Below are 15,968 nucleotides of genomic sequence, written 5' to 3' on the forward strand. Positions count from 1 at the left end.
TTGCTACTCGCTCTAACCATTATGGGAAATGTAGTCAAAAAGGGAAGAAAATTTTTTTTAAATGGTGGTGCATTTTCGACAAAGACATAATACAAAGTTATTTTTCACTACTGGAACTATTAATTTTAGTATGTGGCAAATAGTAGTAATAGGATACTATTAATAATTGTATTTATTAAATTATCGGTCGAACATCCTTACGAAGTGTCGAACGGAAGTTGTGTATCATTCTATTTCCGCTAATGACGTCATACCAGAAGTATTCATTGGATATTCGTTCTGCTGTTCTGGTCAAGAAGGCCAAATAGCGAAAGGTAATTACCAAAAACGCATTACGCAATTTTAATGGTTTAAGTTTATATGTAATGTTTCTCTAGGAACGGACAAAAATAACTGTTTGACCTTACAGCCACAGGAACCCTTGTGCAACGGTGCAGTGCCCGTGTCCTTGACTTGTAGCAGTTATGCAGGGCTAGCGCTAGCTAATAGCATTGACATGTTATTGCAGTGGGTTTCGTGACATGGTGTTTATTGTTTACGCATTATTTGTCCTTCAAATTTAAAATACCGTGTCTATGTTAAATTAGTTGGCTAAAGCGAACTACTTTGGCTCATGTCATACAAATTGTCATTTGGACACTGAGGTAGTGCTTAGTTTAATTTTACAGCTCAGCATTTAATCATGTTTTTGTGAGCAATGCTGAATATTCATCTCTTATTTGTGAAATTGAGCTGCAGTATTGTATGTGGAAAAAATTGTGAGTTACTTTATTCATGAAAACATCCAATGAAATGAAGACAAAGTTTAAATTAGTATGTTTCTAATTTATTGGAATTTAACAGTTTTTTGACAAAAACCTGTTTTTTTAAAATACATTTTTGACTAAAAAATCTGGCAGGTATGACTTACTATAGAGTACCATATGTTCAACATATTCTTTTTTTTTTTTTTACCAGAAATTGAAGTGGCAGAAAGAAAAATAGTCAGTTATAACAAACTTTTGTATCTGCTTTCCCCATTTTCAGCATCATGTTGCGACTACCAGTCATTGGCCGAACACTGGCTGGAGCTGCCATAGGCAACCTGTCTCCATCCAACAATAGTAAGACCTGTGTATATGTGTGTTTACATTGTTTATTTTGTACATGTGTTTCAAGGTCACCAAAAGTAAACATTATCTAATTGAGATGACTCCAGGTTGTGAAATACAAATGAATTCTCTCTGTTTCAAGGAATGTCCTATGTTCGGACAGTTACATTTTTATTTCAATGTATTTACAATTTCTTGAGGGGTAATTTTTAACTTTATAGCTGATGGTAGGAGGACTTAATCTTAGAAAGTCTAATACATTTCTTTTTCAAAACTTTACCTTCCAACATTTAAACATGTACAGGTTATCCTCTAGATATGATTATCTGACTTACGAATAACCTTAAATACAAACAACCGATCATTCATCTTCATACCCGCTCCATCCACTCGCGTGGGTCACAGGGAGCTGGAGCCTATCCCAGCTGGCATAGGGTGTGAGGCGGGTCAAACTCCGTGCGCTACACCAGTGCACCGCGGAGCTACACAGAGACAGACAATCACATGCATCCACATAAAATTCATTCAGCAGAGGTAGTTTTCAATGACCCAATATATGGTCGAAAAATTATCACCTTCTGACTTGGTGAATAATCAGCACTGTAAGTTCAATAATAATAATAATATCCATAATTCATCCCATGCAATATCAGGCAGTGTAAAATCAGTCATCTCATTTCCATTATTCAAAGATAAATCTGTCAAGAGGTTTACACTCATTGTCCATTTTGTCTTGCCTTTCTGTATTCACTTTTAGTCCGTACTCCAGTGCGTGCTGTTAGCAACATGGTGGAAGTGTTTGTGGATGGGAAATCAGTGGAGGTGGAGCCTGGAACAACTGTACTGCAGGTAAGAAGTAACATGTTTTTTTAAAAACGATAAGAAGTTGCATCTCAGATGTGAATATCATGAGAAATGTACATTTTACATGGCATGTACATTGTACAGTACAACACCAAGTGGCCATGATGACAGATGTCGAAGTTGTTTTGGAAAAGGACATCAGCACCTCCATGAAGCTTGTCAGACATGATAAATATCAAAAAACATTTGATATTTAGTATGTTTGTGGAGAGTATGTTTAATATGCAGTGATAAAGTTGCATCAATGAAACGGACAGATGGTATCACGTGACTACTTACTAAAAATCCGCAATGTAGTGAAGTAGTGCATGTTAAAGCGCCAATAATCAAGTGATTACTTAAATTAACAAAAAGAAAAGGGATTGCCCTACTAAACCTATTCCCTAATCATGCCAGTCAGTCTCTGACAAAGTAATGCTGAAATTTCGCCTCATTCTTTGCAGAGCAGCACAAAGCAAGACTACAATTAAAAAAGACAGACAGTAAAACCAAAAAGTGTTTGTGTTCTGGGATGGATACCCAGTTAATAAGAACTGTGGCTGCAGAGTCACAAGGGATTCACTGCACCTTCTGTAAAGATTGATTACTGCCCTAACCAAGAAATGTTTTCATGGATTAGGGTTATAATTATTGAGCTCAACCTGACTGTATGATCATTTAAATTTCCAAATGTTATTTGAATGCTGTTTTGCCTAACTTTTTTTGTCCTCTAGGCCTGTGAGAAGGCAGGAATCCAAATCCCTCGGTTCTGTTACCATGAGCGCCTCTCAGTTGCTGGAAACTGTCGTATGTGTTTGGTGGAGATTGAGAAAGCTCCAAAGGTACCAGAATGCATCTGTTTGTCCTTATTTGTATTGAGAGATTACATAAATAGCTGCCAAAAGTGCAGCATGATGAGCAAGGTTAAAGTTTATCTTTGTGTAGAAATTGCTCAAAGATTCCCTGTTGTATCATCTCATTTAATTCATGCCCCATCCTTTCCCTTAAGCCAGTGGCAGCTTGTGCTATGCCCGTCATGAAGGGATGGAACATCCTCACAAACTCAGAAAAGACACGCAAAGCAAGGTAAAATATAAACTACAATGGCACTCAGTAAAATGCATACCTAAAAACAAGAGCTGTGACAAAACGATCCCTTGTTGTCTGGAGTGATTGACATATCCTTAGCCATATTTGATTGACACACTCTCCCCGGATAAGGGCGTGGTCATCACCGAGGTGGAGTCTCTGCTCAGGCTAAGGCTAGTGAGTGGAAATGACATGGCTCAGACACTGAAACTTCCTCACAAGCTGTTTGGCTTTGGCTAACTAGTTAGCTAGGAGTTGGTAGGGTTAGGACCTCTATGTATATGCAGAGACCTAAAATGATGTGTTTTTCTCAATTGGACTCCTTAATAAACCTTGGACTCAGTTCACATGGTGCATTTAACGCCACGTGAACACAGAGAGGGTGGGGGCAGCCCCTTCTCAACGAAGCGTCTGGACCATAAGTGATTTTATCAATATTCAATGAAAGATTGAGGACCACGAATAAGTTTGGGTCAAGACATTTCAAATACAGTGTAGCTGGAATGACGTTAATTAAAAAAGCACGATATGGTGTGTGTGTGTGTGTGTTCGTCAGAGAGGGAGTGATGGAGTTCCTCTTGGCTAACCATCCACTGGACTGCCCAATCTGTGATCAGGGAGGAGAGTGTGACCTGCAGGTAATGGAACAAATAATCATTAGGGTCTTTTCACAACTTGATAAGATTGACAATACATAATATAAACATTATTTCCTATTAAATCAATTGTTAATTAGTTCCTGCTGTCTTCTGTGTTGCTAGGATCAATCTATGCAGTTTGGTTCAGACCGTAGTCGTTTCTCAGAACAGAAGAGAGCAGTGGAGGACAAAAACATTGGACCACTCATTAAAACCATCATGACCCGCTGTATCCAATGCACACGTTGTGTCCGGTTAGTGCCTCAGAGACATTTGTACTTATGTAGCGATCAAGAATAGAATATAAAATCCTATTATTTTCTTCTTTTTTTTGTCTTTGTAGTTTTGCCAGTGAGATTGCTGGTGTTGAAGACCTGGGAACGACAGGAAGAGGAAATGACCTACAGATTGGGACTTATGTGGAAAAGATGTTCATGTCAGAGTTGTCGGGCAATGTTATTGATATCTGTCCTGTGGGAGCACTCACCTCCAAACCTTATGCTTTCACTGCACGACCATGGGAAACCAGGTAGGAATTGGGTCAGTATATCAGTTTAGCTAATGCTCTAAGTCAGGGGTGCTCAATACGTCAATCGTGATCCAGTCGATCACAACGGTAGTTCATGTAGATTGCATGTAATTAAAAAAATAGACATCAGCCTATCATCCATCTTGTCACTTGATTGATATAAAGGGCAGCCAGTCAGATGACATCTGACTTTTTCTTAAACTTAGGTGACTGTGCATGTGCAAACAGCGGTGCTAAGCCAAAAAGCTAGCTAGCGATTGGTTAGATCGCATGACATTAAAACAAGTTGGCTTCCAGACAGAAACATTTTTTTGAAAGGGAGTCTATGAAGAGCAAACAAGCTGTGAGGAAAGCAGGTGATAAAATATAAGATCATCATGTTGTGCACAAACATGGTAGGAAGAAAAGAGAAGCAATTTGATTATCAGTAAGCTGGTCCACTGACAGTTTTTTCACAACATTAAACATTGAAGTCTCATCGTTACCCATTACAATCTTGTGGTATAAAGAGGATTTAAATTACAAATTTATGTCTATTCTGGACATTCTTTATGTTTAAATAAGTATAACCATTAAAGTACACAGCTATAATATAAAAAGTGACATGTCTCTGTTATGTTATGGATTAGGAAGTCTTGTGTATAAAAACCTGTCCAATATGACTTTCAGTCCTTTGAGTAGTGTACTTAAACAGGTTTGTTATATAATATGTTGTGTGGCGCTTTTTTTTAACAATCTTTTCAAGTTTTTTCCCCAAGTAGCTTCAGTTACTTCAAGTGAAGTTTGTTTAAAGTACAGTAACCACAGGGGGAAGAAGACTATTTTTACGTATTTTATATTGACAAATAATCAAAAATGTGGTGCATCCACATTGTCTGGTGAATGTGCAGCAATTTGGTCACCTCACCAACATAATGCTTTCTTTGGCGTCATTTTCTCTTTCTCTTTTTTCTTTGTCAGGAAAACTGAATCGATTGATGTGCTGGATGCTGTGGGCAGTAACATCGTGGTGAGCACCAGAGGTGGTGAGGTGATGAGGGTTTTGCCCAGGCTTAATGAAGACATTAATGAAGAATGGATTTCTGACAAGACCAGGTAAAAGCTTTAAAAAAAAATTTTTTTTTAAAGCTTTATGTCTTACCTGTTGTAAGCTTCGGTGCCTTCCAGTTTGAATTGAAGAAGTGACAAATGCATCTAACTAGGAAAGTAATACAGTGGTCCCTTGTTAGTCGTGGTTAATGCGTTCTAGGACCACCTGTGAAAAACAACGATATAGTGACAATAAATGTGTGCCCTCAGGTTTGCATATGATGGTCTAAAGAGGCAGAGATTGACCCAACCAATGTTAAGGAATGACTGTGGTCAACTGACCCCAGTCACCTGGGAAGATGCACTCTCTTGTGTTGCTGGAGTAGTAAGTGTGTTTTGTCTGTTTTTGTTTGATATATCTATATCTTATATATCATCTTATTGTTCATAGTTACTTGTATATCAGCAGCTGTGGCTCAGCGGCTATCCGTTAATTGTTTAAAGTCCGACTCATATGTCCTGTAATCATGGCATTGTCTGCTGGAGCAAAGTGCCAAACATAGTCCCTATTGCTGTTCTATGAGTGTATGTGAATAGTTACGGTTGAGTTGGTGATGCTTATGTTGAAGATCACATTGAGTAGAAAGGTGCTGTGAAAGCACAGTCCATATTTCCATGCTGCCAGTTGTGTCTCCATTGCTTGAGATGATTTGCAACAGCTAGGTGTAGCTAAAATAAATATCCTCTCTCACTCACTCACATGTCCTTTGACCCAGGATGTAGTGCACTCATCTCCCCAAAACTTAACAAAATATGAATACATAAATAAATATTCAGGGATCCTTAAATTTCCAATTATTAAAAAAAATTCCAACAATTAATGTAATTTTTTAACACATCAACATAACATTTCACAGAAAATAAATATCATTAAAGGTTAAAAATGTTTATCAGATTATTACATTTTAATAAGTTCAGTTCAACAGGGTTACAGAAGGATTTTTTGTCTTCATAACTGCCGGTATATTTACTTTGTGTTTAGCTACAGAGTGTGAAGGGCAATGAGGTTGCAGCCATTGCAGGAGGGATGACTGATGCTGAGACACTGGTCTCCCTCAAAGACCTTCTGAACAGTCTGAACTCAGAGAACCTCTGCACTGAGGAGCTCTTCCCTATGGCAGGTGCAGGGTAAGCAGGCCTGTGTGTACTCAAACATTTAAAGGACTCCCACTGTCCATTTAGATATAGTAATGCTTCTACACTGTTTTGTTTCTTTATACAGGACTGACCTGCGCTCCAACTACTTGTTAAACTCTCGTATTGCCGGTATTGAGGAATGTGACCTTTTGCTGCTAATAGGAACCAACCCACGCTATGAAGCCCCACTCTTCAATGCCCGAATCCGCAAGAGGTAAGTTCATACCTCTTAGTCCTAATTTAGCAGAAGCTAGATTATATCCTGATTTAGAATTTCGGGGAGAGTTCCAACAGCAAAAGCCTCATTATACACATCCAATCATAATGGCACAAGTTGTACCCAGAATTTCTTGTAAAATTCAGAGGAATATTCATCAGGTTCTGGGCACTTTCCACCCTGAAGAGACCTCACAGCAGCACTGATTTCTGGTAATGTGATTGGTTTCCCAAGATTGTCAGCAGTTTCTGGACCAATAATAGGCACATTAAGATGGCAAAGAAGCATTCAAGGGCAACGTCCTTTGAGACAGATTCAGATGAATATAATAATAAAAACTCTCAAAGGCAAGATTTATTTGATCTGGGAAATTTGGGAAACAGTTTTTATTAACATACAGTAGCTCAGAAAAATAGTCGAGACACATCCATTTCATACATATCTGGAGATGGATACTGGATACAGCTAGCACTGCCACGTAAAGGGGGGAGAGAAAAAAAACAATTTTGTAAATAAAATGTCTGTTCAATATCAATTATACTAAATTATGCTATCAATTGTTTCACATAGATGAGGTGACTGATTTACAATCTTTGTTTTCACATAGATAACATGATTTGACACAGTTGCTTTCATGAAGTTAACCTTCATGTTTAGATGACTGAGATTTTTCTGAATCTGAACATTCTGCCGCAACACAGTGAAAAAAGGTTTTCTGCAGTCGCTAATCTGATCAAATTAGTATGAAAAGTGATACAAGGACGGTTGGTGGTTTATTTGAGCAAGAATGCAAGAAAAAACTTGAAAAAAAATCAAAATCATATCACATTTCTTGAACCCTTTTTGCATTTGTTCAGCCAGGTCATCTGGTACTATAACTCGCTTTCTTTTGTCTCTTCTAACAGCTGGCTTCACAATGAGCTTCATGTAGCCATGGTGGGGCACAAGGTTGATCTGAGCTACACATATGACCACCTGGGAGAGGAGACTTCTATATTAAAGGAACTCGCTAATGGCACACACCCTTTCTGTCAGGTACTGAATGCAAGTAATGTGACTTAAGGAGACATGGATGGAACTTCTGGTAACAAACTGAAATGCTGCTCGCTCCAGGTCCTTTCAGCTGCTAAGCACCCAGTTGTGGTTGTGGGCAGCAGCACTCTGCAGAGAGAAGATGGGGCTGCTATTTTGAGTGCTGTTTCAACCATTGCTCAGAATGCAAGAACCAGCAGTGGAGTGGAAGAGGGATGGAAAGTTCTGAATATCCTGCACAGGTACAATTTGAAGTCAACTGAAAATTATGAGTCTAATCAATAGGTATTTTATGCAAATTTTTTACAAATTTTTATTATGTGACTGCACAAAGGGATCATGATAAAGATAGGTATACATATAGGGTTTCCGTTGTCCATCCAAAAAGTATTTGATACACATAGGTATCTTTAAATTTAAAGCACATTTTGTTTCAGGCTACTTTTATACCATTGTTCTCATGTTCAGGAAGTATGATCACTTCTCTTGAAATAGTGTAGGATGGAATTCTGTGATATTTCATATTCTGTAGGAGCCATAAATGTCTATATTTTTATGTTTTTGTTGAATGTGTTTCAACAGAGTGGCCAGTCAGGTGGCTGCATTAGACTTGGGCTACAAACCTGGTGTGGACTCCATCAGGAAAAATCCACCCAAGGTCCTCTTCCTTCTGGGAGCTGATGCTGGCTGCATCACCAGATCCGATTTGCCCAAAGACACCTTCATCATCTACCAGGGTAGGTTCACGTGGACTCATCCCATACTCAGGAGCGTAAAACTTTATTTAAAAGCTAAAAATGTATCAAATTTTCCAGGTCACCATGGTGATGTAGGAGCACCCATGGCAGATGCCATTCTCCCTGGTGCTGCATACACAGAGAAAAATGGTACCTATGTTAATACTGAAGGTAGGAGCCAACACACTCGGGTGGCTGTTACTGCTCCTGGAATGGCCAGAGAGGACTGGAAAATCATCAGGGCTCTTTCTGAAGTAAGCAGAAAGTCAAATCCTTAACAAATAATAAGAATGGAAGTTGTGTGTTAACATTCCTTGAGCTAGTATGTGTTGTATTTGTCTAAGGTCATGTCTTTGTGTTTACAGCTTGCTGGAGTGACACTGTCCTATGACTCTTTGGAAGACATTAGATCCAGACTGGCTGAGGTGTCTCCTAATCTGGTCCGGTATAATGATGTAGAGGAGGCAAACTACTTCAAACAAGCCAATGAACTTGCCAAGGTACACATTAACATAGAATATGGAGACAGATTATAGTGCCACAACATTTTTCATGTTGTAAAAATAACGTTGGGGTTTCTTCAGTATGTGCATTTAACAGAAATAAGTGCTTTTGAAAAAAAGAAGAATATTTAGGAAACCTTGATGACATATAAGTACTTGCGTACAAACTTAAACATTTAATGCTTTCAAAACAGGTGATTAGGACATAACTGAAAGCCAGTCAGAACACCATAGGTCAGACCTGACCCCTTACCAATTTATAAATTAAAAATAGCACGAATTTCGAACATATGGGCTTTCTGTGAAGTATCCTTTTGTACAATTAATTTACACTGTACACCACAGTAGTTTAATAGGTGGCAGATTAGAAGGTTGGCAGGGTCTTGTTTTTGTTTTACACAAAACAACCCAACCACCCAAACCAATTGGACTTAATGCAAACAGAGATGAGACTTGAAACCAAGCTGAATAAGTCTCTTCTGAACAGGGCTAGCTTTTAGAGCAACATATGCTGCTGGCTAATCCATCCTTTTCGGTGGAGTACCTTGCATATTTCAATTTCACATTTGGCATGTATTTGGCTCCATACAAAATGTACTGGCGTGCTGCAGACCCAAATTGTAACCATTTGTGCAAAATATAATGTGTACATGACAGCAAACCTCTCATTCTTGAGCAGATACAACTCTACGTTAAGCACTGTTGAGAAAAAAGATTTATGGTGCGGTGTGTGTGGGCCACTTGTTCTTTTTCTTTTTTTGTTGTATTTATTTTAAGGATGATGCATGGTACCTAGAGCTAAAGAAACGGTGTTGACCACTTCTGGTTTGGTTTAGTTTGCTATGAGGGTCATGGGTTGGTTCATAAAAGGAGCACACCATTCCTAGAATGATTAATTTGATGCATGAAATGTTAAGTGGTTATCTTCTGACTATCTGGAATGAGAGTTGAATGCCATATGTGGAACAAGCATACATAACATCTGTAGACAAAAAGAATCTAGTTCTGCAAATTAGGTGATAGGTGTTTCACAGTGGGTAACACTGTGAAATATTTTGGAGTTTACAAGTTTGTCTTTTGCAGGGCGTGAAACAGGAGCTTATAACAATTCCCCTTGTACCTCAGCAACTCACAGTGAAGGACTTTTACATGACAGGTAAATGTACTTTTAATAACGTATATATTTGAAAAATGTAAACACTATGTAGAAAATTTAGAGTAACTGCTGTTTGTTTATGTGCAGACTCCATCAGCAGAGCTTCCCAGACTATGGCAAAATGTATCAAAGCTGTGACAGAGGGTGCAAATGCCGTTGAAGAACCTTCAATTTGCTGAACACCCAGTTCCACCCTCTGCTGAAACAACAAACAATTCTCTTAAGGGACATGTTTTAGTCACTCCTTAATTTAAATATGTCCATTATGCTCGTTTCAGCCCTTTGTTTTCAAGTCTTTGTTGAATAAAGAAATTTGTGAGTGTTTGATTTCTATCATGTTTCTGTGAATTTCAGCTGATTTTCAGTACATATACAATTTTTATGAATGTTTTCATACATAAGACAGGAAAGGAAGAATGCTGTTTTCACTGAACATGACAGGAAGTTATTCGAAACAGGTTTTCAGACTAAAACAAGCCAGTATAATCAAAAATGCTATTTTCACAAAGAATTACATGACAATGAGTTGAAGCACAGGTTTCCTGTATTTTGTCAACCTTTGAGCAGCTAACCTGGGCAGGTGGGTCCACTCCAGCTAAATCTACCTGGCTAGGGGTCACAGGTATCGTTTTCAGTCACTGAGTGGACCTGAGCCTCCAATTGGCTAAGCCTCACTTCCATCACAACAAATGTCCTACATTTAACACCGACACCTTCATCACTGAAGGAAGTGGTGGGAAAAACTAAACATCTGACAAACTGAGCAAGAAGGAGAGTGGAAGAGAGCAAGTGTAGCCATGTTAGCCACTTCCTTTTTCCCGATAAAGTCATCCTCTTTTCTCAATATTTTTATTTCTATATTGTTATAATCTCCAAAGGGAAATTAATAATGCACACTAGTATGTTAGCCAATCACAATCATGAATATTAGTGTGTATAGGCCTCTGTAAGCATGCAATGGGGGGCAGAGTGGCGGGCAGCCCCTTTGTGGAGCACCCAAATGAGCATCTTGTGAGGGGGACAGTACCTTGCTCAAGGGCGTCCCGGCAGTGCTCCGACGGTGAGCTGACAACTCCCACGGTCAGCTCACACTCCGGGTGTTTTTGGGCTGCAGCAGGAATCCAACTGCCGATTTTGGAACATCGGACGACCCGCTCTACCACTGAGCCACTGCTGCTCCCAATAAAACCAGACGTTGAATCCTCTCTTCAACTCCCTCCTGGCGTTGTGTTCTATCTGTATGTCACAGGAGGAGTTACACCAGAATTCAAACTTTACCCAATTCAGTTGGTTGCTGCTCACTCTCAGTCGCAACGTGGATCGGCGGCGGACGGCTGGTGCTCGCACTCAGAGTTCCTCGGCTGCTTTGGGTTGTGGGTAAGGCTGCTCGGCGGAGTGAAGGAGTGTCAGGAGATCCATACCCTTATTGGGCTGGTATGAAGCGACTGACATCTGGCGATACAGGAATATGGCATTTGTTCTCCGGACAATGCATCGGAGGCCGGTCTGCATTCCCCTTTGGAGAACGGTTCAAAACTCCTCCAAGTCTGACAAAGCTATAAACAGAAAAAAAGGTTGTGATAAACAAGGACTAATCTGTGTACTATCAGTATTTTTTAATATCTTTTAAACAATTACATTATAGAGTCATATTTCTTCCAGCTAGGGAAGGTTTCTGGTGTGTGCAGGAGGTTGATGGCTATGTCCGCAAACTACTAATGGTAGAATAAATTAGAAACTGAGTATTTTAAAATGATAAAACTATTTTTTCTTAAAAGAAATCAAACTCTTAAATTCCCTATTTTTATCACAATTAATCCTGTCTTGAAATGACATGAAATGTACTTTATCGTTCCCCATAGAGGAAGTTGTCTTCCTACTCTGCACACACTGTTTGTTAGTGGTGGGGATGTACATGTAAGTATAGGCCCAAAACACACAAGGGACCTGTACGCATGGAGGTGATGGGGGAGGTATAGTGGCAAGCAGCTTCACGGTGTGCCCAATGAGCAGCTTATAAAAGGGGGCATTGCTCAAGGGTGCCTCAGCAGTGCATGGCAGTGGGAGGAGCCTCATTTGTTTGCACTAAGTTTGCATGCTGCCACAATATGAAGGGTTTTTATCTTATTTTTATATTGTACATATCTGTTTATTGTGTACTTTTAGAACACTCTAGATTACACTTGTTAGTTCAATCACATGCACACTAATGTATACAGGTTCGTAACATATACATACAAGGGACCTGTAGGCATGCCGTAGGGGGGGCAGGTAGAGTGTTGGCGAGATCCATTGTGGTGCTCCCCTAATGAGCAGCTTATAATGGGGACAGCGCCTTGCTCAAGGGCGCCCTGGCAGTGCTCGCTTCAGAGTGTAAGCTGACACCTCCCACTGTCAGCTCACACTCTGAAGTGACTGGGTGGGAGCGGGAATTGAACCACTAATCATGCGATCATTGGATGACACGCTCTACCAACTGAGCCACTGCCGCCACCTGTGCAGGTAAACAGCCAGCCAATCAGAACAGCCTGCTGCTGACCATATTCTCATGTTCAAGTCCGTGATGATGATGATGATGATGATGATACTCTTTGTTTCTGTTCAGACTGAGGGAGATTGTCCTAAACATTCTGAAAGGTTCTTTGTTTCGTGGGTCAACAGAACACTGAACCTTTTCTCTCGCTACACTGAGATAAAACCGAATCTCTCATCCACCATCATCACCATCACTGTGTTTCTTCATCACAGCTGTGACTGGACTGGGGCAGTGGCCATTAGCTCTGTGAAGCTACAGAGTTTAAGTTAAATGCTAACTCAACCCTAAAACAGAACCGCTACCTTGATGAAGATCCAGAGAATCAACCAGCCTAATCTCCAATCACCAGGCAGTGTCTTCCAAACCGACCCAGACCCACCATGAAGACGTGGGTCCAAACAAAACCCACAGTAACAAAACACAAGCAAGGGAGAGACGTGTAAAACAAACAAGAAACCAGACCTATCTGGGACAGGTGGACGACAGGACACCAGACCAGTATGAGACAGGTAGGCCAAAGGACACTAGACCAGTTTGGGACAGGTAGGCCACAGGACACCAGACCAGTATGAGACAGGTAGGCCACAGGACACTAGACCAGTTTGAGACAGGTAGGCCACAGGACAGTAGACCAGTTTGAGACAGGTAGGCCACAGGACAGTAGACCAGTTTGAGACAGGTAGGCCACAGGACACTAGACCAGTTTGAGACAGGTAGGCCACAGGACACCAGACCAGTATGAGACAGGTAGGCCACAGGACACTAGACCAGTTTGAGACAGGTAGGCCACAGGACAGTAGACCAGTTTTGGAGTGGTGGACCACAGGATACCAGACCGGTCTGGGGCAGAAGGACCACAGAACACCGAACCAGTACAGGTGGACTACAGAAAACCAGACCACTTCGGAACAGGTGGACCACAGGACACCAACAGGAAGGAGAAAAACAACCAGTGGGACAGACACAGCCAGACCCTGACAGGCGTCCCCTGACACACCATGGTCAACAAGCGGTGGTGACAGGGGGGAGACTCTGAGGTCATACTTTGTGCCTCCATCTTTGAAGCAGAACAAAGACAATGACTTGACTGTTAAACAGACTCATCCTTGTGGGCGGGGCCTCACCCTATTGTTGTTAGGGGCTCCACAGTAATGCAGTATTCCTGGCAGGACTCTGAAGACAGCAGCCTCACACCGAAGGAACACGCCAACTGTGCTGAGGTGAAAATGGAGCGCTCCTTAGGGATAGGCCTGCTGGTCTTCTCTGCTCTAATTGGACTTGGTATGTTAGCTTCTGCTTGTCGCTCACTCCGATCACAGGTCATCACTCCCCGGTCCTTTAGGTGTTCATCATGTGGTTCTGGTTCTGTCAGGGTCCACCATCAGATGTTTCAGCTGCAAGGACTACACCTCCAGCTGCTACAAGCAGCGTGACTGTAGTTACGACGACGCCTGCCTCACTCTCAACGAAAGAGGTACCTGAACCGCCACACCCAAACGCTGCTCTAATTGGTAGGCTAGTCATAGAGAGTCCCACTGAGGTACTACTAAGGTTCTACTAAGGTTCTGCTATTTCCCTGCAGGTGGAATGACGTACCGTCAGTGTCTGAAGTACTCAGACTGTGAGTACAGCCGCCTGGCCCAGATGTTCCCTCAGGTAACCATTCTCCTCACGAGACGGTCACAGCCTTTGAACGCTATTGATAACTGGAGCTGCTAACTGGATATATTAGCAGGACCTGCTAACTGGAGTTGCTAACTGGCTATATTAGCAGGAGCTGCTAACTTGCTAACTGGAGCTGCTAACTGGATAGATTAGCAAGAGCTGCTTATTTGCTAACAGGTGTGCTTTGTGACGGTAACTAATCAAGGTTCAGATTGATGATGCTGATCATCTCTCCACCTAATCTTATCAGTAACTATTGATTTTTTTCCAGGTGTCCAGTTTCACCTTCAAGTGTTGCAACGCTGACCTATGTAACTCCGCCCCCTCCTCTGCAGCAGGGTCTTTGATTGGTGCGCTGGTGTCATTGGTGGTAATTTGGTGTTTCCACTGAACGACACCAACAGACTTCCCCCATTTATTGATCCACTACTGATGATTGATCTTCTGACCTCACTGCTGATTACTGATTTTGAACTCACTGAGTCACATGAGATATTAACAAAACGGCGATGATAAACTTCGACATTCCTCCAGTCAAATAAACGTGTAGAAATATGAAATGTTATTTTACAGCCTCTTCATTATCAATAATGTTTGAGCTGAACTTGACCTTGTGAGATTCAGGAGACATAATACATTCATTCACTCCGTTAGCAACTCTTGTTCGCGGTTCCCATTAGCGGCTTGATAGCAGCTCCTGTTAGCTCCAATTAGTGGTCTTGATAGCAGCACCTGTAACAGGTCCCATTAGAGGTTCCCATTAGAAACTGCCATTTAGCGGCTCCCATTAGCGGGTACCGTTAACAGCTCGCGTTGGATTTCTGATTGTCTTTGTGGATGTTTGTTGCAGACACACATGGTGTGTCCTTTGGGAAAAATAAGCAGCTAACATTACTGTATAAAATTATATAAACTGTATAAAAATAAAAATTGACTGATTATTGATAAGAGGTTGATGGGCTGGACTGATTATTGTTATTAAGCTTCTGATAAATGGTATGAATAAAATTGTTCAATTCTTCAGACCCAGCTAATATACATGTCTGAATAAATGTTTAGAGTCATGAGGCAGTTTTCTCATTGGTTGTGTTCTGTTCTGTTTGAATGCCAACACAAGGCCAGCCAACCACACAGCATGAAAACACTCACAGCCATATTCAAGTCCATGTCTTGCTGCTTGGGTTAGAAGGTTACTTTTAGAGGGTTAGAGGTTAAGGTTGGGTTAGAAGATTAGAGGGATAGGGGTTAAAGTTAGGGTTGACATGAATGAGTTAGGGTTCGGGTTAGGATTGAGGTGAAGGAGGATTAGGTTAAGGGTTAACATCACTCACAGTCCAGCTAATGATCATGTATCTTCTGGAAGTGCGTCAGTGATTTTAAGAGCACTTTCAAACAAGCTAATCTGTGTGTTCAGTACTGTGTGAATGCAACACACCGACCTACACAACAATCACCCCGACCTACAAAATAGTCATCACTGCAAATGTTTTTTATTGTAATGACATGTTTGGGTGCAAAATAACAATGTAAATAGTGCGTGTGGAGATCTGGCCACCATCCTTACCAATGGTGACCAGAGGAGGGCAGCAGAGACACAGAGACAGACTGTACTAGTACAGGTCTATAGGACTACAGTACTACTACAGGACTACATTACTAATACAGGACTACCGCACTACTGCAGGATGGCAAAACTATATGACTAC

At 40.9% G+C, this 15,968-nt stretch overlaps 2 protein-coding genes across 2 annotated transcripts; both read left to right on the plus strand.

The window, feature by feature from the left end:
* Positions 1-247: 247 nt before the first annotated feature.
* On the plus strand, positions 248-10,388 carry LOC137591378 (NADH-ubiquinone oxidoreductase 75 kDa subunit, mitochondrial-like). The gene is made up of 19 exons (XM_068309325.1): positions 248-314; positions 1,027-1,103; positions 1,849-1,940; positions 2,669-2,776; positions 2,944-3,020; positions 3,580-3,661; positions 3,785-3,915; positions 4,005-4,190; positions 5,151-5,285; positions 5,490-5,604; positions 6,262-6,407; positions 6,502-6,630; positions 7,539-7,668; positions 7,747-7,907; positions 8,248-8,402; positions 8,481-8,656; positions 8,768-8,902; positions 9,989-10,061; positions 10,149-10,388. Exons 2-19 carry the CDS (start codon positions 1,031-1,033, stop codon positions 10,238-10,240), a joined length of 2,196 nt encoding a protein of 731 aa, XP_068165426.1. The 5' UTR covers positions 248-314; positions 1,027-1,030; the 3' UTR covers positions 10,241-10,388.
* Positions 10,389-13,775: 3,387 nt separating this feature from the next.
* cd59a (CD59 molecule (CD59 blood group) a) lies at positions 13,776-15,080 on the plus strand. The gene is made up of 4 exons (XM_068309673.1): positions 13,776-13,878; positions 13,970-14,071; positions 14,180-14,253; positions 14,534-15,080. The coding sequence occupies exons 1-4, from the start codon at positions 13,824-13,826 to the stop codon at positions 14,651-14,653; spliced, it is 351 nt and encodes a 116-aa protein (XP_068165774.1). The 5' UTR covers positions 13,776-13,823; the 3' UTR covers positions 14,654-15,080.
* Positions 15,081-15,968: the final 888 nt, after the last annotated feature.

Source organism: Antennarius striatus, chromosome 24 (genome assembly GCF_040054535.1).
Source record: "Antennarius striatus isolate MH-2024 chromosome 24, ASM4005453v1, whole genome shotgun sequence".
NCBI classification, from domain to species: Eukaryota; Metazoa; Chordata; class Actinopteri; order Lophiiformes; family Antennariidae; genus Antennarius; species Antennarius striatus.

Coding starts and splice junctions, on each gene's coding strand:
- cd59a (XM_068309673.1), top strand. CDS start 13,824: ATGGAGCGCTCCTTAGGGATAGGCCTGCTGGTCTTCTCTGCTCTAATT. Junction 13,879..13,969: donor CTCTGCTCTAATTGGACTTG/GTATGTTAGCTT, acceptor TGGTTCTGTCAG/GGTCCACCATCAGATGTTTC. Junction 14,254..14,533: donor TGGCCCAGATGTTCCCTCAG/GTAACCATTCTC, acceptor ATTTTTTTCCAG/GTGTCCAGTTTCACCTTCAA.
- LOC137591378 (XM_068309325.1), top strand. CDS start 1,031: ATGTTGCGACTACCAGTCATTGGCCGAACACTGGCTGGAGCTGCCATA. Junction 3,021..3,579: donor GAAAAGACACGCAAAGCAAG/GTAAAATATAAA, acceptor TGTGTTCGTCAG/AGAGGGAGTGATGGAGTTCC. Junction 4,191..5,150: donor GCACGACCATGGGAAACCAG/GTAGGAATTGGG, acceptor TTTCTTTGTCAG/GAAAACTGAATCGATTGATG.